Raw genomic sequence first — 22,556 nt, forward strand, 5'->3', positions numbered from 1 at the left:
ATGAGTTGAGCATAAAAAGTGACCTGTAGCACCAAGCGCTCAATGCTATCAGGTTTGCCTCTTGAATGGAAGGAAAAGGTAGGATAGTATACGGGGGTTGGGCGCGCACGCCCACATCGATATCTAACACCAGAAGTGGAATGTCAGATGGCGTGGCGATGTCGCTCGCGTTCCCCTGCCTTTTTTACACCGTGGGTACGTATGCTGTATTATAATACTGTGGCCACTTCTCTTGAATGAAGAGTAACGACTCCGACCATGTTGTTGAAGTTTTTTGTATCATGGTGTCTATGGAACAGGTAAAGATGGAAGTATGCTGCTGCAACCGTAACACGTTATTGTTTTTTTCAAAAACCATGTCTGCATTCATTTAACAACTATTCACCGGTGTCGAAAAGTATAAATATGCTGAATTTCCTGTAGGACTGCCCCATAATTGTTATTCTAATGAAGAATAAAAAGTTTTTGGTATACGAAAATACCCAACCAAACGTGTGTTGTTCGCGTTTCCGCAGTGAATCGTAGCTATATTGCAGTTCACAGCAGCGACAGCGTTCACCATTTCGCAACGTATAATGTTGCGCTCATTTTCCATGAGGCAGAAAAAAATAAAGTGAAATAAGTCCGTCCTCGCTCTGAATTACGTATCTCTCATGGAATTCGAAAAAAAACATCTGCAACTGGCTGGCAGCGCTGGACAGAAAACCTGCGAACCTGCTTACAACAACTGCGAATAGCAGAGGGGAACAGCGGCTGCAGTTGCCTAGTGTCCTCTCCTTCCCAATGGCCCCGACGGAGACATCAATGATGAAGTAACCATAAGGGTCAGTTTCCCGCAAGAAAGAGTACGTATACTTCTGGTGCTTTCCCAAAGTATCGGTTTACCTAAACCGGAGACCAGCCCCTATAACTCACAGATCGCTACTGTTGGGTCAACCAACACGCACGAGAATAAAGTCGAGGACTTAAGGTCTGGAGCAGCACTATCACTTCAGTTTTACCGAGCATTTTCCGTCCCAGAAACGAAATGAATTGTTCTAGCGTACATAGCGTTGATACGTCCACAGCAAATTATGAAGGTGTACGACCAAAACTAGTCAGTTTTATTCCGTTTATGTGCCGTATACCGTGCAGTAATGCCCACAGTGCGCTGCCAGTGTAAAATTTTGGGTGATGGGCGATTAGTGTGTACCTAGTGCAAAATATCGGAGTTCCCGACAGCCAATCAAATATATTTTCTTTTTTGTGTGAAAGTTTCCACTTTTACAATGTACGGCCAAACTGTTCCTGAAGCTGCACTTCGCCGTATTGTCTTCAGGTTCAAATAAAACCTTCGTTTGTTTTTCAAAAAAAGAAATTGCACATCAAGCCCAATATGCATTCTTAGTAATTACGCGCACTTCAGGCCAGCCTTTAAAGAAACAATTCTCGTCGTACGTCATGCGGTGACGATGGAGCGACATTCTTAGGCACTCTGTACTAAGCAGTGCCCGTGTCTCATGAGCAAAAGGGTGGATTGTTTAGGGGCAAAGCCCCTTAGGGGCTTGACATGTCGGCGTCTCCTGTCGTCGTATCCTGAAGTCACGGTATGAAACACCGGGGCACTCGTTTTTCAACGCCTCGCGCTAAAACGTAACGCGCTCGAAAACAGAAGTGTAGAATGGATAAAACCTTGCTAAAGTAAACTAACATGAACTAAAGATTTGTGGAACGCTCCCTCTGCGCTCCAACAGTCGTCATGCACAAGCACAAGCTGTTTGTAGACGGGTTATAATTTGTGTGACACTCATGTATCCACCGGGTCTTGACGCTAGGCCTGATCGGGTTCAGTGGTCGGTCGTAGCCAGAAAAGGCATACAGTCGAGCCTCGTTATAACAAAGGGGAGCACTGCACGGGCCCGGGCTGGCCCGAAAGCCCGGGACACCCGAAATGGGTTATTGGCGGGCGTGGGCCGGGCCTGGGCTCAATGCCGTGGGCCCGGACCGGGCTCGGCCTTGATTTCATGGGACCGGCCGTTAACAGCTCTGACGTGAAATTTAAAAAGGAGCATTAAAATGAATGGTATCAGTTTATTTTTACGTGCTTGTTGGTGTTAGTCGTACGCATTGTTTTCAAAACGTGTTTGGTCAGGTTCGATGCTTGCAGTACTGTAATTTTAGTAAAATTTCATGTACTGCATCAGGATATTACATTTTGGAGTTTAACATACCAAAGATACGATTACAAGGAATGCCCTAGCGGGTAAGGAATTGAAAACCTGGACCACTGCGCCGATGTTTATGCACGTAGAAGTGCGTTTTAGATGTCGCAGCCATGAAAATGCGGCTGCCGTCGCCGGGATTCAAACTTGCGTGCTAAAAAACACCATCGCTAAATAACCACTGTTTGTAAAATACTTCAATGCACGTACATACTCGTGGATTCAAGCGCGGAGCAAAAAAAAATTAGCAATAACAGCTTGTTGCCGAGAAAACCGCGTGTAGTTACTAAAAATCTAGTCATCAAAGGTAATGGTGTCTCTCGTGTAAAAATACGAGCTACTATTACGCCGATGTGACGTGAACTGCAGACGTGAAGTGCAGAAGATATAGTACGTGCACTTAACCCTAATTCTTTTGCATTTCAGTTCATGATGTGCTTGTTCAGACTAGATGCTCCGTCTAATGGAACGCCACGTTGACCCTCAACCAAATAGCATAGACAAATTTTTTCAGCGTCTAAGCCCGGGCCAGGTCACAAACACGCGGGCCCTTCCTAGGCCTAAAAATAAATTATCGGGCCTGGGCCTTGCCTAGGCTTGAGACAGCGGGCCCGGGCCAGGCCCGGACTAGGCTCACTTAAGGACACCCGGGCTGGGCCGGGATAGGTTATGCGGGCACGGGTGGGGCTCTGTCTTCATAAAGCGGGCTCGGGTCGGGCCCGGGCCTCAAATTTATGCCCGTGCAGTGCTCTATAACGAAGTAGTATCGCCACAGCACAATTAGTTTGCTATATCAGATATTCGTTGTAACAGTAGAGGCGAAAACCGGATATAACAAACCGAAAATCTTGCTTGAGCAGAAATACCTGTAACAAAAATGTATACCTCCGGCCTCGAATCCAGGTTGCACTTTAAGCTCAATGAACCGAAACCTGGATACGTAAAATTACAACAAAACAAAGTTCAATTGGCAAAAGAGGCGTGCGTCCTTATTTATTTGATTAAGGATGGGGTCTTCGTCTAGGGGCTACTCACACCACTGAGCAGGATGAAGTTTTTCACAGTGTCTACGAACGAAGGGCCTTTATATTTATACCTCTCCGGTTTCGGACGACGGGGCCTTTTTTCCAAGTAGCTTCTCAGACTCCTGGTCAAGTATTTCTTCGTTATATCCGATATTGCGTGTATCCCTCATGGTTTGAATTTCGTAATAAAAGAATAGGTGTCATTGAATAAAGCGTGAGCAATGAAGTTTATATTTACGTAGCTAATATTTAGGCAGCTACATTTCGCTATATTATTGTTCGTTATAACGAGGGTCAACTGTACTTACCTTGTGCCGCAGCCGGGTTGATCACCCAGTACCAGCCCCCAGGGTGATACGCTGGCATTGCAGTGGGCTCGCGTTGACCCCTGCCACTACTCCGAAGTGGGGCAGATGGGGCATGCAAATTGCTAAAATCCGGTTTAGTGGAAGAGAGGACGCCACCGCCTCACCAAGCGCTTGATCGCTTCTCCGGCACCTAATCAACACTCGCCATGTGGCACAAGAGAGACTTACTATCTTTGAATACACTTTGGGGTTTTATAATTTTGTAAAATCATGTGCGATTTCTCTAGCTGATTTTCGTGGAGAAATCGGGTTGTTTCGTAAAAATATTCCTACATTCGGGAATTCTTTCGGGCAAATCTACATGCGTACCACGTAATACGCTCAGATTAATCTTTTAGAAGGCCACTTCAAGGTGCCAAACTTGCTATTTGTTTCAAACTGGTAATCGGGAAGATGCAGTGTTTTTGAGCAACTACTCTCCAAAATTTTGGAATTTCTTCGGAAATGAATCAGCAATGATCACAGCAGAGAACATTACATTATTATAAAAAATGAAACCTTTTGTTTACAAAGAGCTGGTCATGGAATTTTCAAACATCTTTGTTTACATTCATAACTATCAGCATGCGCAACATGTCAGTCTCCATTCGAGACCTGTTCGATCGTTGTACGTGTCTCAACTTGTAGAAAGTTACGTTGAGAACACAGCTTCCATTAGGTACGCAAAAAAATGTTAGTGCAGCATTTGCCAGCCTGAGGTAGCGAACGGTAGAGTCATGCCAATACTCAATGAGTTCGGAAGCTGTGCTTGTACTTTCTTTCACCAAGTGCTGGTTGAGAATGGCGGACCCTCAGAGCACGATAGTGGAGATCGCTAACTTGAAAAGGTCAATGCGGGAAGAAGCTTTGTTTAACCCGATTCTCCTGAAATATGTTCGGGGTATAATCAAGCAAATTCAGGTTTCACTAGAGAAGGAGCAACCCTACGCATTTTCTCCCCCCACCCCTCTAGGTTTCACGTTAGTAGATATGGCCCGTTTTCATGATAGGTGGTTGCAGATGGGGAACTCAGAAGAGTTTGGTCCACTTTTCTAAGACTTCTGAGGAACAAGTGGAACGAACTCTTGCGAGGCCTACAATTGAGATGGCGAAATGGTTTTTTTATGCGTCACGTTCAAGTTCATAACCAGTGCGTAATCCTTGGTTTGATAACATGTCAATGACATAACATGTAACGATTTAGCGCACAGCAAAATCGTTTTCTAGAGCGAGGAGTACATCATGTTCAAATTATGATTATTATTCTCGTATCCACATATAACAGTGTGATAAATGTGATGCATCCCCGCACGGGGCACCTTGAGCAATCTTGCTAACGGTGTTGGCGACACCGCGGACCCCAAGCCCCCAAACATAAGCTGGATCCAACCGTGGCGATGTGTTGTATGTTGAAGGGTAGAAACCACAAACGGTGGCCGTCGGAGCCCAGGTCAAGCTCCGGCGGATGGGCTCCCTTTCTGTCTACCAGGCAGGGAGCTCCGGGACCTCTTTGACTACCAGAGTAAGGTCAAAGAAGAAAGTACCCCCGTCTCCCTGCTTTCAAATGTATCATATGGCATTTTCCAAACACCCCCCCAAACATGATCGGCCCCCGAAAAGGGGCCGCACCGAAGTTTCGTTCCCACCTCTTTCAACAACCGTCTTGTCAACAACCGTGAATAACTATGCTTGTTTTCTTGTGATTGAGTCAGCTGACTCAGCAAGACCTGTCGCTTCCATGACCGTATTCTTGATCTCTAAATTTCTGCGAAGCACCATAGGTGGCAAATATCAAGCAAAAAAGCTCAGTACCGGAGAAATCCTTGTAGAACTCAATGCCGAACAACAAGCCGGCACTCTTCTTGCACAAACCCGCATCCATGATCTGGACATCAGGGTCACGCCCCACAGGAGCCTAAACAGCTCCCAGGGTGTGATTTCTGAGCCAGATCTCCTGACGGAAACAGATGCCGACCTTTTCGAAGGTTTAAAAGATCAGGGCGACACAGCTGTTCGGCGCATCACGATGCGCAGGGACGACAAGATAATCCCCACCAAACACATTATCCTGACCTTTCACCGCTCGGCACTTCCACAATATATAAATTCAGGCTTCATTCGATGCTCCATTCGTCCTTGAATTCCGAACCCTCGCCGCTGCTTCAAGTAATAGCGGTTCGGACACGGTACAAACTCTTTCCGTGGTCGAAGCACTTGTGCAAAATGCGCCGCGTACGATCACCCCAGCGACAACTGCCCATCCGACACCCTCACGTGCGTGAACTGCGGGGGGCCGCATGCAGCGTACTCCCGCAAATGTGAAAAATTTCAAACAGGGAAAAAGATCATGAACATTAAGATAACTGAGAACATCACCTTCCCAGAGGCGCGGAAGAGGTTCGCCTCTTTCCCCCTGTGGAGGTACGCCGACGCATGTCGCCGGGGGGCAGAGCGGCGTCTGGTGTCTACAGGGACCCAGTTCAGCGAGTCTGACCTGATCCCTCTCCCGCCCCCCCCCCCCCCCCCCCCTGGGGTGCCTGGCAGCCCAATCCGTCGCCACGCCGCTTGCTGAGGCAGCAGCGGTTGTGGTGACAACCTCTTCTGTAGGGACCGGTGCCCCTCCCGCCTCTGCCTCCCCGACCACCAGTGCGTTGGAGGGTGCCGACCGGATGGACACCGGAGGCCCCGCATCGGCTCCCACCGCCACCGCACCTCACGTGCCACTTCTGGTGCCCCGGACGCCCTCGGCGGTGGCAGCTCAAACGAAGGGCTCCCGAAAGGGGGCCAAGTCCGGGGGGCCTGGTCCGCCGGGCACTCTTCTGGCATCCGACGAGGAGATGGATGTCGCGCCGTTCCTGCGTGCAACGGAGCGCAAGGATCGGCCTCCATGTCCAAGCCGCCAGAAAAGCCTAAAAATCCTAGAATAACAGCCCCGAAAGACGACACATGAACAAACACACACACACACACACTCCAATTATTCTTAAATATAAATAATGGGAACAGAAAACATCATCCAATGGGACTGCAGAAGCCTCCTTAAAAATCTTGACGATGTGTATGAGATTCTGCATGCCAATCAGCCGAGTATCATGTGTCTCCAGGAAACCCACCTCAATTCTAAACAAACAAATTTCTTAAATAGGTACATGGTATTCAGAAAGGACAGGGTTGGCTGCACACACTCTTCAGAAGGTGTGGCAATTGTCGCCAGGAAATCCTTAGCCTGCCACCCTGTCACTCTGAACACTGTTCTTGAGGCTGTAGCAATCCGTACGATAATATTTAATAGGTTGATAACGGTATGCTCCATTTACATTCCTCCTGATCATGCACTTTCGAGCTCTGATTTCGAGGCGCTGGTCGACCAGCTGCCCTAACCATACATCCTAACAGGCGACCTTAATGCGCACAACCCTCTTTGGGGCTCCTCTAGAACGGATGCCCGAGGTCGCCTCATAGAGAAGTTTCTTACGTCCTCCAGAGCATGCGTCTTCAACAAAAAACAGCCTACATACCACAACTTAGGACACAATACATACTCGCATCTTGACTTGGCTATTGGTTCAGCAGTTCTCTTTCCATGTCTTGAGTGGGGCGTGGGCACGGACCCATATGGTAGTGACCATTTCCCCACTTCATTAACGTATATAGGCATAGGCCCGCGCAGTCCATCTTCCCATAAAAAGTTTAATGAATCAAAAGCAAACTGGAGTACATTCACAGAAACATCTAAACTACACCACACAACCATAAAACACCTACACGTGGAGGAAGCAGCCCAACTCGTCACGGCACACATACTCGACGCCGCCGAAAACTCCATTCCCCAGGCCTCCAGTGCGTCCCGCAACCTAAGGAGGCCCTGGTGGAACGAGGACTGCAGGCGGGCGCGAGAGGCCGGAAACAAGGCGTGGGGTGTTCTTCGCCGGTACCCCACGTCAGATAACCTCATTTCTTTTAAACGGGCAAAGGCTTTTGGGAAGCGAGTGCGTCGTGAGGCGAAAAGGGAAAGTGGGCGCACCTTCCTCACTTCCATCAACTCATACACTGACACACACAAAGTCTGGACACGAATACGAAAACTAAAAGGACAACAGACACACAGCCTGCCCTTGGTTAGTACAACAGGCGACACACTGGAAGACCAGGCTAACACACTTGCACAACACTTCGAACACGTGTCCAGCTCAGCACACTACACAAACACTTTCATGAAACACAAAACATCTGCGGAGAAGTCCCTGCGTGATAACAACAAGTCGCACACTTCTTACAATTCTCCTTTTTCAATTCATGAGCTGAAGGCAGCTTTGACCACATGTAAACCTTCAGCTCCAGGTGCAGATAAGATTACGTACACCATGATAAAACACTTACACTCAGACACCCTTGAAACACTCCTACACCTATACAACAAAGTATGGCTTTCGGGGCACATTCCACGCTCTTGGAGGGAGGCCATAGTAGTGGCATTCCTAAAGGAAGGGAACGACCCTTACTCTCCTGCCAGTTATCGTCCCATTGCCCTGACAAGCTGCCTGTGTAAGCTCTTTGAGAAGATGATAAACAGGAGACTCGTGTACTTAGAGTACAATGGTCTTCTCGAGAGCTGCCAGGCAGGCTTCAGGGTGGGGCGATCTACCAACGATCAACTCGTTGCATTAGAGGCGTATATAAAAGATGCTTTCCTCCATAAGCAGTACTGCATGACAGTCTTCTTTGATATAGAAAAAGCGTACGATACTGCGTGGCGCTATGGCATCCTAAGCGACCTCAAGTCCTTCGGCATGGCAGGTAACATGATGAACACGCTTGCCAGTTACATGTCCGAAAGAACGTTTCGCGTGCGAGTTGGAACTGCACTCTCTAGGGTTCATGTGCAGGAAAATGGAGTGCCACAAGGTGGAGTTTTAAGTTGCACCCTTTTTATTGTGAAAATGAATTCCCTTAGGAAGGCATTGCCACCGTCGATTTCCTGCTCAATTTATGCACACGACGTACAATTATCCTTTAAGTCTTGAAACCTGTGTGCCTGCGAGCGCCAAGTCCAGCTTGGTGTTAACAATCTAGCTGGTTGGGCAGATAGCAGCGGTTTTAAATTTAATCCTGGGAAGTGCACTTGTGTTTTGTTTTCCAAGATGCGTGACATCCGGCCGGATCCAGACATTCAACTCAATGGTGTCCCGATTCCTGTCAAAAAGGAACACAAGTTTTTAGGTATAATCTTTGACGAAGAGCTCACATTCATCCCACACATAAAACAACTAAAACATAAATGCCTGTTTTCGGTGTTCGAAAACATTGAACACCGAAAAAAACATAAAAAAAACATAAATCGAAAAAAAAAAACATAAATAAATATAAAAAACATAAAAACATAAAACATGAAACATAAACTAAAACATAAATAACTATCCTGAAGGTTCGGTCGCGGATTTCTTTTGGCGCTGACAAACAACTCCTTTTACGTGTTTTTACCACCTTGATAGGTTCACGATTGGACTATGGTAGCGTTGCCTATGGGTCAGCCACTAAAACATCCCTCAGAATGCTGGACCCTGTGCTTCATCTAGGGCTCCGCTTCTCGTGTGGCGCCTTTCGGACTAGTCCAGTCGAACGTCTGTATGTAGAGTGCAACAAATGGAGCCTAGAACGTCAGCGAGCTTAGACAGACCTGCTTTATGGTTTTAAAACCTCATGAATGCCTCGCCATCCTTTTAAATCAGTTTTTCAAGATACATCGATGACCGAACTCTTTTTAAATCGACCATCGTTCTCTGCGCCCTTCTCTTACAGAGATAGAGAGGAAGCGTCAGAGCTTGCTGTCTCCTTTTTAGACACCATCCAAAGTTCTGTAACAAATTTCATAGCACCATGGCATCTCCGCCCTGTGTCATGCGACACATCTTTCACACATGTAGATAAAAAAAATTCCCCCGCATTTCCCCGAGGGGGAGAATGTGAAAGTGCGAATGCACGGTTGTCGGCCCGCTTGCGGCGCTTGCGCTCGGCCCCCGCAGCCCACCGCCTCTCCGCCTTCTCTTCCATCTCTTCCATCGGGTTTGTAGTATCACGTGTACACCACGCAGTTATCAAGCCGCTATAACGCCGCTGAGTCGCCAACGCACGCCGCTGACGACGTAGTTTGAATGCGTTAAAGATATAAGGCGCATTACTCACACTGATATCAGCGTGGCGTCCGTGGCTTAGTCGGTAGAGCGTCGCGCTGCGGCCGCAAAGTCCTCGGATCGAAACCTGGCGCCGGATGCTGTTTCTTTTTTAAATATAGAGGAGCACTGCGGACGCCGCCGCCGGCGGTGGATGGTTTGGGGTCGCTTATAAAGTGCATTCGCACTTAAAACCGAGCTCCCACATGTCCAATTCAGCAGCACTTCTTGTATTTCCAGAAGTATCAGTGTTCTGAATTTTATACGGATGCCTCTAAGACTTCCATCTCTGTGTCCTGCGCTGCGCATGGACCCGGCCTTAATGTCACTAAAACTCTAAACAGTTATACTAGCATCTTTACGGCAGAGGCTTAAGGTGTACTTCTTGTTGTTAATCATATACTTCAAAGCCACATCCCACAATCCATTATTTATACAGATTCACTCAGTGTTGTGCGGGCATTGTTTTCAACAAAGTCTTCAAAAAATCACGTTGTAAATCTTATCTTTAAAGGTATTATGTCTGTGTATGTCCATAAATTTGAACTGGTCCTTTGCTGGATCCCTTGCCACTGTGGTATAGCCGGGAACGAAGCCGCGGATCGAATGGCTGCTGCTGCTACAATCTCGAATACAGTAGACATAACCACATTACCCTACACCGACGTGAAGCCACACATCAGGCAACAACTTCGCAAAACATGGCAAACACACTGGAGTGAACAAACAGACAACACGTTGTACGTAATAAAACCACACTTGGGACCATACACCACCGACACACTTAATAGATACACTCAAGTCGCCTTGGCTAGAATACGCATAGGGCACACGCATGCAACGCACTCGCACCTTCTCACGGGGTCTCCAAGACCTCTGTGCAGCAGGGGCGGAGAGGCCCTATCCGAGATCCACGTCCTTATACAATGTAAGGCACTTGACACACCACGACGCAAACACTTCCCACAACTACACTCGACATATTCCACCACACCCGTCATACTTCTTAGGAGACGAAGCCCTGTTTTCAATCAAACGCGTTTTCGAGTTTCTTACCGATGTAAAATTGTTACATCTCATTTCATATCATGCATGTTGACAACCTGGCCCTTTACACCAGTCACCTTCATTACGTTGTGTTTTACTTTATTTTTACTGAAATGTTCTACTTTTACTTTCATGCCACTTTCATGTAATCACTGTTGTTTGGCGCTCTTTGCCCTTAGTCGGCTTTGCGCCATTAAACTACAAACATCATCATTAAATGTGATGCATTGTAACCATCTCCTGCGGATTAAAACCCAAGCAAGCTATAGTACTTTTTTACCCAAGCATAAACTCAACCCTGTGCAATTAAACGTAGCGTGATGCTAGGATGGCTAAAATCAGGCATGTGAACTTCAAGACCGAGTTTTCGCTAAGCCAGTCATATATCACATTCCGCAATAAAAATAACTTTTGAATGTGTGAACACTGGAAAATCTCAGCGTTTGTGGCGCCGCTTTATTGGCGTGCGCGGCTCATTCACAGTAAAAGTCGCCTTATGGGGGTTGTCTGCATACAGAGAAATTGGAGCGCATGTATCGAACTGCAAGTCTGAGTCGGGCAAGGCGGAATTTCATGCCCCATTTGACACTGAAAAAATGCTGCACAAATTCAGAGAATTATCTACTAATACGCAGCATTCTTAAGCCGCTTGTTTTAATTGTGAGGTTTATTGAAATTTTCGGTTTTTATAAATCCTGCCAGACCAATTATCTCTATTTATGCTATTATAACGATTTGAATTAGAACTTTCGGGAAATCTGCATTATTGTGGAAGTGCACGGCATTACACGATTTGCCAGTTTCCGTAATTGCATGTTATTTTTATTATTTATTAGTTTTTCAAAATTTCGTTGGAGCAATCATCTCCATTTACACTATTATAACGATTACATTTGGAACATTCGGGAAATCTGCATTATTTTGGAAATGCAGGGCGATACATGGTTCGCCATTTCCCGTATTTTTAATTTTTTTACTGTTTCTAACGGTCTATCTACCATTTATCGCATTTATGTAGGTATAACTATTATAGGTGGACCTTCCGCAAAATCCGCATCCTGTGGAAACGCATGTCGTTTATACGTTGTGCCATTTTTCCTATTTGTTTTGTTTTTGTTATTTATTTTTTTCATAGTTTTTTTTTAACAATTATATCCATTTCCGCTAGCATAACGACTACGGGTGGAAGTTCCCCAAATTTGCTTTAATGCGGAAATGCAGGGCGTTACATAGATTGCCTTTTTCTGCAGTTATTTTATATATGTTTCATCTTATTTAGATTTTCAAAATTTTGTTACACCAATTATTTCCATTTACGCTAGTATAGCGATTAGTGGGGAAACTTTGGCAAAATCTGCATTCTGAAAATACCACGCGATATACATTTTGCCATTTTCTGTAAATTTGTTAAATATTTTTCTCATCCTGTAATTTTCAAAATTTATTCCCACCAACTATCTCTATTTACGTTATTATAACGATTACATTTGGAACTTTCACAAACTCTTCGTTATTGTGGGTATGCAAGGCGGTACACCGTCCCCCACTGTCCCTAATTATTTTATAATTTTCGTATTTTATAGGTCTTAAAAATTTCGTTCTACAAATTAACTCCATTTACGCTATCATATCAATTACAAATAGAACTTTTGCGAAATGTGCATTATTGTGGAAATACCATGCGTTATACGTTTTGCCATATTGCGTAAATGTAACATTCTTTTTATTTTGCAGTTTTTCACAATTTCCCCTAACCAATTAACTCCATTTACGTTCTTATAACGATTACAGGTGGAACTTTCGTGAAATCTGTATAATTTCGGACATGGAAGGAGTTAAGCTTTTCGCCATTTTCCGTATTTTGTATTTTTTATTTGTAGTTTTCGGATGTTTTGTGCGACAAGGTATCTGCATGTGCGCTATTATAGCGATTACAGGTGGAACTTCCGCAACATCTTCCTTTTTGTGGAAATGCGGTGTGTTACACGGCCCTCGAATGCTAGGCAATAATAACTCGAAAACGATCGCGTTCCCGCTGAGAAGATCGACGAGGGCGACACGTTCTTAACAAGTCCGAACACCGCCTATAATAGTCTATCTTAACGGCTTTACACAAATATACCTAATCGCTGTAGACACCCGTGAATACGTGTATTAGGGCCGCTGATAATTTACGAATCGATCTGAATGTGACGGAAAAGTTCCTTGTTATTGTAGGTGTCACCGCAATCTCGAAAACCATTTGTTTTGACGCCTATAGCAGTGCAAACAATTACTCCAGAATGCTAAGCTGTTTTGGGGGGTAAATATTTGATGCGCAAACTAATAGTGGGCACTTTGCAAAGTATTTTGTCAAAGCGTTTGTGTCAACACTGCACGCTAGCAGCTTAGACAGAGTACTCTGCATCGAAATATTCGCTTTGCTTCGAAGTTATTCTAAAATTTTGGCCGGCAGGCAGAGCCGACAAACGGAACTTTACCACAACTATTGAGGAGGGCGTACAGGTATGGGAGCAAGGGCCATAAAGTGGGTAATTTGTAATGGTAGAACAAGAAATTGTGTCACGCGCAACAAACGTGAGCAAAGAGGCAAACGAATACCGAGAAGCAGGAAAGCATGGATAGACAACCTGAACAGCTGAAACGCTATCCCTTTCGAATTAATTCACTCTTACGTGGTTAGCAAGAATGGAAAATAGAGCTATTGATTGATGGCAACGGTGGTTTCGGTGCCCGCTTTGTCATGTCTCAGTAACTCACGATGTCACCCGCGTTGACGCCCGTAGTCCGCACCGTCCCCTCCCTACTATATAAAAAAAAATACTATCCGGCGCCCGGTTTCGATCCCTCGACCCTGCGGGCGGAACGCAATGTACATGGTGCTCTTCCCACTGCGCCACAAAGCCGACACAGAATGGGACGCAACGAACGCGCGTTATATCGTTGACTCATTCAAATTACTGCTGACGAGCGCTCTCTCGTCAGCAGTTGCCATTAGTGCAACAACATTAACGTAACGCAAACTACTTAACGTCGTGCGCCCCCGGAAATGTTCTGCATTTGATCGTGCCCCTCGCGAGGGGGATGTTTCACTGCGTCCTCTCGGTCGCGGGACCCGTGGCGCCATCTGGCGGAGGCGCGGCACAACTCGTAGCACTTTGAAAAGATTCGGCGCCAGCCAGCTGTGTGTGTGCGTGCCGCACTTGTACAAATGGCGAGTGCATTGGCTGTCCACAGAGCAAAGCATTCGTGCAAGTAAGCCGTTGCAGTCAGTCAGTCAGTCATTTCGCGATCAGATTGATTAGAAGAGTGGCGACAAGTTTCTTTGCGAAAGCTCTGTCGGCGACGGAGACCCCGCCAAGTTCGTTTATTTCCAAAGTAGTCAATCAGAGGATTTTCGTTGTAGTTTAAATTCCGGGAGAACACGGTGTTATAGACGATTCATTTTGGTTTCATCCTGTACATCCTCGAATGCGGCGCTTTACAGTAACGGCAATGCAGTTATATCATGGAACATTGCGGCGAGAATATCCAAGTAGGCCGCATTCAGTGTAAGTAGTGCCAGAGTTGGGGACATCTTTTGACCCGTGTACTTGCACGCACGTGCTGAAAGCCTGGCTGGCTTGCAGCTTCCGTTGCAATCGGGGTTGCTGAATAAGGAAGTCAAGGCCAGAAGCTACATTGCTAAGCGAGTAAAACCCTCCGACACACATCCCTTCAAAGTTATCATGCAGATTGCTTTGCTAGCGGTTAGCAACTCGGGGTAGCTTCAAAGGCCAGTCTCTCTGAGGAAACGGGAAGTCGGACTTCGCCCACTGGCAGAGAAAAAGTCATGTTTTTAAGCAAAACTCGCCTCGGAGCTTTCGTTTTTGTATCCACCCTGACAACACACCTTTTTGTCGGCCAGAAAAATGTGTGGCAAGCCATAAGTTCCTCGATATCTCATTTTATTTTTTGTTTGCTTTTGGTTTTCTTTAATTGCACTACATTAATTATGCAGAACATTCAGCGCTGCTAATTTGTTTGCGCTCCAAGAAATACGGCAAAGCGCTGAGGTTTATCGTGAAAAGTGTTTCCGAGTGGTGGACAATGTAACAGACCTAACACCTGTGGCCAGTTAAACGAAATTTGGTTAGTAATCCGCCACTTATTCTCGATAGAGTAAAAACTGGAACCTTTCATTTTACCGTCTTTGAAAGTCACGAGAGTTGGCGCAGATTTTGGTGAAAGGCGGCGCAGATTTTGGTGAAAGGCGATTTTTTGAGACTCTTTTCATTTCTCATCGCAGGGGGAAGCACGGACGCACGCCGTGTAAAGGTCGAACCCTGCGAACATCTGCTGAATTCACGCGTGCATTACGATTTCACTTATACAGAAGGGAAAATTGGAGCGGCTGCCGCCATCTCCTCAATGTGGGGCAGGTAATCTGTGGCAGGTTGTCCGACTATACATGGTCGAGAACGCCCAGGTGTTTGATGAAATCGTGACAGTTGTTCGTGTGGGTACCGAAACAGAGCGGTGTTCAGTCTCACTACCCGTTCGGACTCTTATAAAGGCATTCAGAGCGGTGCAGGTAAGGTCGAAAAAATTATTTTGAGTTCGCGGATGATAAGAGTATAAATAATTTCACCTAACTTGCACATTACTGGCATCAGCTAGCAGCAAGTTCTAGCATTCGTGATAACCATGCTGTAGTGCGTTTGCCTTGCCGCGATTTGTTGGAACTAGATATTCTGAAGAAAAACAATGTGTTCCTATTTGGAAAATTTAGCGGTTATAACGTGGAGCCAAAGTGAAGTATTTTGACGCAGTGAATGTTGTCATGCCAATTGTATGGTCCGTAGCTATATGCAACATGTGTGAGGATCATAGCGTGGCCAACATGAAGGCGAGGCAGCAGCGATGTCGCCTTTGTGATCACGTTGGCGGGAACGCGTGGGTTCCTTTTTCATGATTAGCTCAGCGACAACGCTTAGGTTCCTTTTTCTGACCTTATATGCCACTGGTAGGGCTGAGAACCTTAGTCTGGCCTTATATTTTGCTTACGCTAATAACCTAATAATTACGTTATTAAATAAAATAAAAATAAATAATAACCTAATAATAACCTAATAATAATTACGCTAATAATAATAATAATAAATAAAATAATTACGCTATCAGGAAAGACCAGGGTCCCATTTATCACAGTGCGGAGCAGTGCGCCTGAGCGTGAGAACATTAAAAGCAGTTACAGGTAATAAAACACTGCATCTTTCATTTATCTCAGTGACACACAAGAGATGCAGTGAAAGTTCAACCGGAAGCTCTCCTCCATGGAAACGTCTGTAAAAACAACAACCCGACTCTAGTGGGTATTTCCTAAGTAAATAGCACTACGAGTCCACTCACCTGGTGTACGTGACTCAAAACATCCGCTCAGGTCTCGTTTATAAGCCGGTATTAGCGCTCGAAGAGTTCATTGATTGTGAGTGGTGCTTTATTCCAACAGCTTGTTTACGTTTGGTATATAAATTGCCCACTGTAGTTGACGCCTCGACGCCTATCTGGGAATTCACTTTTCAAGAATGCTGATACTGGTTGTTCTAGTGGCCCAAAAGATGACCAAGCCTCTTTCGCAATAAAACTATTGATAATCAAAGTTTCAAAACAACGTTGAACTTTAGAACATGCTGGAAAAAGTGACTTTGGAAATTTTCTGCAGTCTTTATTACTACGTTGGGCAGGGGCATTTTAAATTGTCTAAGCAATCATTGCACCGAATGGACCAGTTTTTATGACTGCTCGCCTCTACATTTGAGATTAAATAACACAAACTATAACTTGTTTCACCTGTATGTCGTTTTCATTTTTCTCTACCGGTGAATACATAGCCAGCATTCTTGTGTGATCGACACAGTTTTAAGAAGAAAAATTGAATAAATTCAGTGAATTAACACTGAAAATACTGAATGATCGCAAGAACAAATAGTGGAATATTTTCTATTAGTGAAGTGCTATCCAGTCATGGATAATAAGACAACATTGCCAACAATAAGACGGAATATAAAATTATCGAAAAGTATCTATGCCAAACTGTACACCAACAAGGTTAAGCCAGGAATATATTATGTAGAGAATTATTGTTCATGGTGTTACTACAGTAGCTAACGACCAACTGATGAAAAGCGATCCCCTTTGAAGGGCAGAAACGGCGGAGCCGACGGGGACGGCAATAAAACCACGGATCCAATAATAGGTGGAAAAACCATCGCACTACTTAGTGTTGAAATAGTATTTCGCAATATGTCAAGACGTTATTGTACCAGTAGCCTAAAAACATCAACGAAGATTTAATTCACCAGTAGAACTCTGTCAACTAGCGTAGCTGTTGGAGACCCATAAGCGAACTGCGTACTGCATATACCTTATTTACCAAGGTAAAAGTGTACCACATCAGCGACGCCCCAAATTTTAAAGAGACATGTTGACAAGATGGTTTTGGGGAAAGGAAGATGTACAATAAATCAGATTCTTGTCACAAAAAGGCCATATCAAATTTTAGAATGTATCGTAGAGCATTTAAACAGCATTAGCATGCTAGGAAAAAAATATGTCATAATCGTACTACTCTGCAGTAACGGTGTCAATGAGAGACCAGAGAACAGAGGACTTACATTTAGGACACAGCCTGGAAGCATGTTACTTCATGAGCAGAGTGAACACTTCACTATCCAGATGAGCGTCAACGGAAGAAGCTGTCCTTCCAGAATTCAGTACAGCTTGTTCAGAGGGAGTATTTAAAAATCGTAAATGGGATAGGTCGGAGATATTAGTAAATGCAAAGTTAGGTGAGCGATGAGTGTTTACGGGGAACATTGACTTATTTGGGAAGATCGGAAGACCCCTGCAGTGATTGTGCAGAGCTCTATCATTCGGTTCATGTTAAATGTGGACAATTCGACAGCAATTTTAAAAAACCTAAAGTTTTATTTTAGATTTAGATTCCCTATCTAGTATTTCCTACATCAGACAAGAAGTAAATTTCTGGGACTGGTGGGGAACACTAGGCTAAATCAGTGATTGAGAAGAAGAGAATGCAAAAGATTCATGGATCCGCTTGTAATTTTTTCGGCTGTTTATATTGCAAAATTTTGCTGTCTCTCTCTCTGAGCCAGAATGCTAGCGCTATCACGCTCACCTATAAACAAAATCAAATGCGTCCCAAAGAATCCGTGGAAACACCATCATCACATGTGCACAGATATACTTCATGAAACGGCATTACCGAAGGAGGCACACTTGGGTTGTTATTTGCGTTCGTCTTTCTAACATCATATATTCGGTTTGACAAAACCCCAAAAGGTGTTTGCACGCAATGACGCGTGGCATGCACCATGCGGCAGTTAGTACGTTCGCTAGGTCTCAGCAAATATAACAGCTAAACAAAGCTTGGTCGTTCACTGAGGTAGATTGTGTATCGACTTCGTATACCGCCAACTAAACCGACAGTTCGAAACACCCCGAATCTCGAACATACCACATCAACGCCAAATACGCCTGCAACAAAACAGATTTGATCGTTTGGAAGCACGACTCCAGTGAGCACGCAACTTTTACCATAGCATCGCGTATATTTCCGCCACGATATTATGAAGGCTTCGAAAATACCGAAAATGTCTTTACCGCCCCAAGCCATGTCTCACTGAATCTCGTAGGGCACCACCCATTGTGGTCGGGCACAATAGCGTTGCCAATAGGATAAGACTGGAGTCTCTCATTTCGCAAAAAGCATTATGATACGGCTTCCTCACGAACGACACAGAAAGTTCGCACGCCATCCACCTAGCTAGAATTCACCTGAGAAGAACTCAATAAATTTTTTTGCCATATTTCCGAGGTCATCACTTCTTCGTTATATTACATCGCCAACTCCAACTCCGTGTGCAGAATCTTACGCTTAAACGAAAGAACAAAAATAAAGTCGGCCACTATTCACCTACCTAATGATTCAATTGCAGGCGAAGCCGCAGGAGGGCCCATGAAATCACGTGGCTACTGCTGCACTAAATGACATGTGGGCAATCACGTATCTTTCATCGAAGAGCGAGTGCTTAGCACTAAAATAAGCTGGTTAGAAAAACGTGGTCGCGAAGCCCTACCCCGTATACTCTATTTACAATTATTTCTTTTCGTAGTACCATAGCGACATAGGTTGTTCTCTACCTATCTTGGATACCAGCTCACACAAGGGCAGAGGAATATGGGGCAGTCACAGAGAACATAAACGTGGGTGGACAACTTTCGGATGCGTGTCAAACAAGACGACGTCCTTGACGAGCGAGTTACAACAGTGTCTTGCGGTGTACGGTTTTCTTCCAGTCGGTGCCCTGGGCACAAATGCTCCCTCCTTCGGCTTTAGGGGCTCTTCGGCCGGCAAAACGTTTTCTTCGAAACGCGCACTAAGAAACCCGAAAATACTCCATAATCCCGACGCCCAGCGCTGCAACGAACTCAACGCACAACGACACACAAGGCACAGAAAAACAAAACAAAACATTATAAGCCTTTCCGCTGGGAGAAAGCAAATAACCAGTGAAGCTTAGTCGCCGCAATATTTTAAAGAAAAGTACGAACTCTTCAGGAAAGTCGTGCTTCGAGTGGATGGTCTTTGATATACATCAGGCTCCATAAATTGTCTTGAACCGGGGCTATCCGATTATTGGAAATAATTCGAGCCTAGAACCCTTGAGGGGAAAGTCTTTACGCTTCCCTCACACTTCAACATTCCGCATGCCAGAGTCCGGACTACAGGCGACCATTCTATCTCGACGACAAAACAGTAGTTTTTTTTTTATTCGAAAGTTTGCCCTGCGGCATAATAGATGTAAGCGCTTACAGAAACACGAACAGATTAGTTTTGTGTATAAAGTTCAGGAGTTGTCGGTAACACGGTCCATGCACCCAGCGTTGCAGGTCAGGAGGGTGGCCAGGGTGGAAATCAGGAGTAAAATTCAAAATGAAGAACGCTATCACGACACATGAACCAAGTACCCCGTCAAAAAAGAACCGAAGATATCTAGAAACAAACAAACGTGCTCACACAAGCTCCTGGCTGTGTTGAAGGATTGGCGTTTTTGCTTCAAATTACGAGCTGAATTTTGGCTCACCCAGATTTCTTACCAAAACCGAGAATCCGCGGTATCCTAACCTCAAACAAAGTGGTTATAAAACTCACAAGAAGGGTTTATTGTAGCAGCGATGCTGATTGAGCTGGCGTTGGGCTGGCGAACGTGCGCAGGGAAATCTCGCCGAGCGATGAGGAAATCGCGCGGGCCGGCACCGCTGTACCTTTGACAGGACTCTGCCCAGCGTTCATGGCGTGGTGTCTCGCTTACTGTTCTACTGGAGAGTCACGTGCGTTTGCCCCTCTAGCGAGAAACACAAAAACGCTCAAGCTTCAGACGCCGGGTTCGCGAAGTTGGTTGCCGCCGGGGTGAGTGCGTACTGACGCATTCCACGCTGGGAGAGACGTAAAAGCATACGGACAAAACCATCCCGGCCTGCCAGACATGCAGAACTTTCGCCGTCAAGTTCATAAATCTACGTGAGGTTCAGCAGCGTGCCTCCGACGAAGAGAGAGATGGTACGACAAAAGAACAGAATCACTCCCAAACAAGAGGAACCGCGGTGCGAAGTCCATCGCGGCGCTACATGGCAACTGCTGCGACGACTTCGGTCTAATCCGGAATATCGTGCCAGTACAGCGGCGGCGACAGGTCATGAAGTTGCAAATGGTCCAGATTTACAAGTTCGTGTACATTATACAGACTTTAATGACCGAGTGTTCTTTGCTCTGTTGGATGTTTACGACGACAACACGGAGAAAACCTGACCTAGTCTTCAAGCTTAAGCAGAAGGAAAACTTGGCCAAGTCTCCAAGCATGCATAAACTCAGCCGAACCAAGAATAGGCTAGGAAAGTCACCCAGCTACGCTGTTGGACAGACTTCGCGCGACTAGTGCAAAGCTGCCCCAATTCTTTTGTCATATGTACTAGTACCAACGGGAATTGTATCAGAAATTCACGTCAACCCGTTTGCATACCCGCAGAGACACCTTGTCCTTTTTTACATCATCACAATACTTTACTGCCTGCCACGTAAGTTGAATCAGTGGGGGACAAACGATGACGAACGGAAAGAAATACAGTAGTACACTTTTGCCGCGCAGTGCGCGAGAAAGTATGTCGAAATAATAACAGAATGACGAAAGAGAAATCCAGAAATTATTTAGAAATAGGCATCTATAGGTTTCATAACACGTCTTTAACATAGATGGCTGTCACTGCTTTTAGTTTCCGCGTCTATCTTCCATAATAATATAATTAATGCTACGAGGTACGAAACCAGCTTCTCGGCACAAACTACGCAGAATAAGCACGGTACTGGACCGACAGTCAACCAGTATTTTTGCAGGATCCGAACCCAAACCCGAACCGATATTTTTCGAGCCCACTCAACCCGATGCGGAATTGAAACTAAAATTTAGATAACGGTTACCCGCTCACGGCGAAACGTTTCGACCACCCGTCAGCGATAATGCGTAGTCTATGCTATTCAGACGTTTCTCTTTCACGCATGATAACCTCGTATCCTCTCTCAGGCAGTCCCTTTCAACGCAATGACAACACTATCAACGCTCTATTAATGGCCGCAACATGGGGAATGAGATGCGCACCAATTTTGCAAAGGCATGTTGCTGCTGGTTGCAAGGCTGAACGAAGGAAAATACACTTGTGTCATTATGGAGTCGTGATAAAACATCCATATTTTATCACGACTGCGATGCGACTGCCTAGGAGCAATCAGCCGGAAAGATTGCTGCACTGCGCAAGAGAAGAGCCTGCCAGTCTAAGCGTACTTCCTACTTGCTTTTGATACTTTTCTCTAAATACCACACAATGAAAAGTGTGCATCTGTTACAAGTTTTATCAGCTTGAATGGTTCAGTGGATAAGCCAGCTGAAAGGGCTCTATGTTCGATCACTGCCCGAGGCGGCAGTTTTACAGACTGATACAAAAAACTAAAGCGATACACCTTTGTGTCGATATTGCGACGTTAATTAACTTTCCCAGGCGGTCAAAAACATTTTCTGCCTCTCTGAAATATACACGCACCCCATAGCACAGCATAGCTTTGAAGCATCATACGAGAGAGCATTCGTAACTTAAAACGAGACAGCATTGATCAAGACCTAAGAAACGGCCAGCCACGTGGGTTTTAAAATATTCTGCGCTGAGTTCATACTCGTATAGTTTGCGCTAGTTTTGCACCTTAATTCCCCCTTGAATAAGCACAAAACGTAGTGATGGATTTCTCTAGACGTCCTTTATTTTTGTCCGACCTTTCGCATAAACGAACCTGTCGTCACAGCGTATAATGCATGATGTAATAGGTGCTTACAACTAGTAAAGCGCACAAGTTTGTTCCGGCCATTTCACGTATGCCACGCCATTAGTTTGCAACAAACCACTTAACTATATCCCTGTAGTACAGCTATATGATCATATTTCGTGCTTTGTAGCTACAGAAGTACAAAATAGTTGAACATGTATTTGAGTCACGGGATAAAAAAGAGCTTTGGTATCAACTAGTCAAAGTAAAAAAAATATTTATGCTGTCCGGTATTATGTTGATTTTTTAACTACGGCAAAACGCGCGACCTATCTTCTGTGTAGTGCTGTTTTAAACTCAACCATTTTTGCTCCGTAAACTAAAATGAACAC

The 22,556-nt window shown here is 45.2% G+C and overlaps 1 protein-coding gene across 3 annotated transcripts in view; it reads left to right on the forward strand.

The window, feature by feature from the left end:
- The first annotated feature begins 731 nt into the window (after positions 1 to 731).
- The window catches only part of LOC144167370 (carbohydrate sulfotransferase 3-like), a 43,878-nt gene continuing 22,053 nt past the window's right edge, over positions 732 to 22,556 (forward strand). The window contains exons 1-2 of one of the 3 annotated variants that reach the window (XM_077696655.1): positions 732 to 845; positions 15,079 to 15,211. In XM_077696655.1, coding sequence (XP_077552781.1) covers positions 15,201 to 15,211 — 11 coding nt within the window. In that variant the 5' untranslated portion in view covers positions 732 to 845; positions 15,079 to 15,200. Of the gene's footprint in view, positions 846 to 15,078; positions 15,212 to 15,299; positions 15,364 to 22,556 lie in introns of those variants that run through there. The other 2 variants (XM_077696656.1, XM_077696657.1) reach the window with 2 other exon arrangements.

This window comes from Haemaphysalis longicornis, unplaced genomic scaffold, assembly GCF_048455015.1.
Source record: "Haemaphysalis longicornis isolate Haplotype H1 unplaced genomic scaffold, Haemaphysalis longicornis Haplotype H1 scaffold_2, whole genome shotgun sequence".
NCBI lineage: Eukaryota > Metazoa > Arthropoda > Arachnida > Ixodida > Ixodidae > Haemaphysalis > Haemaphysalis longicornis.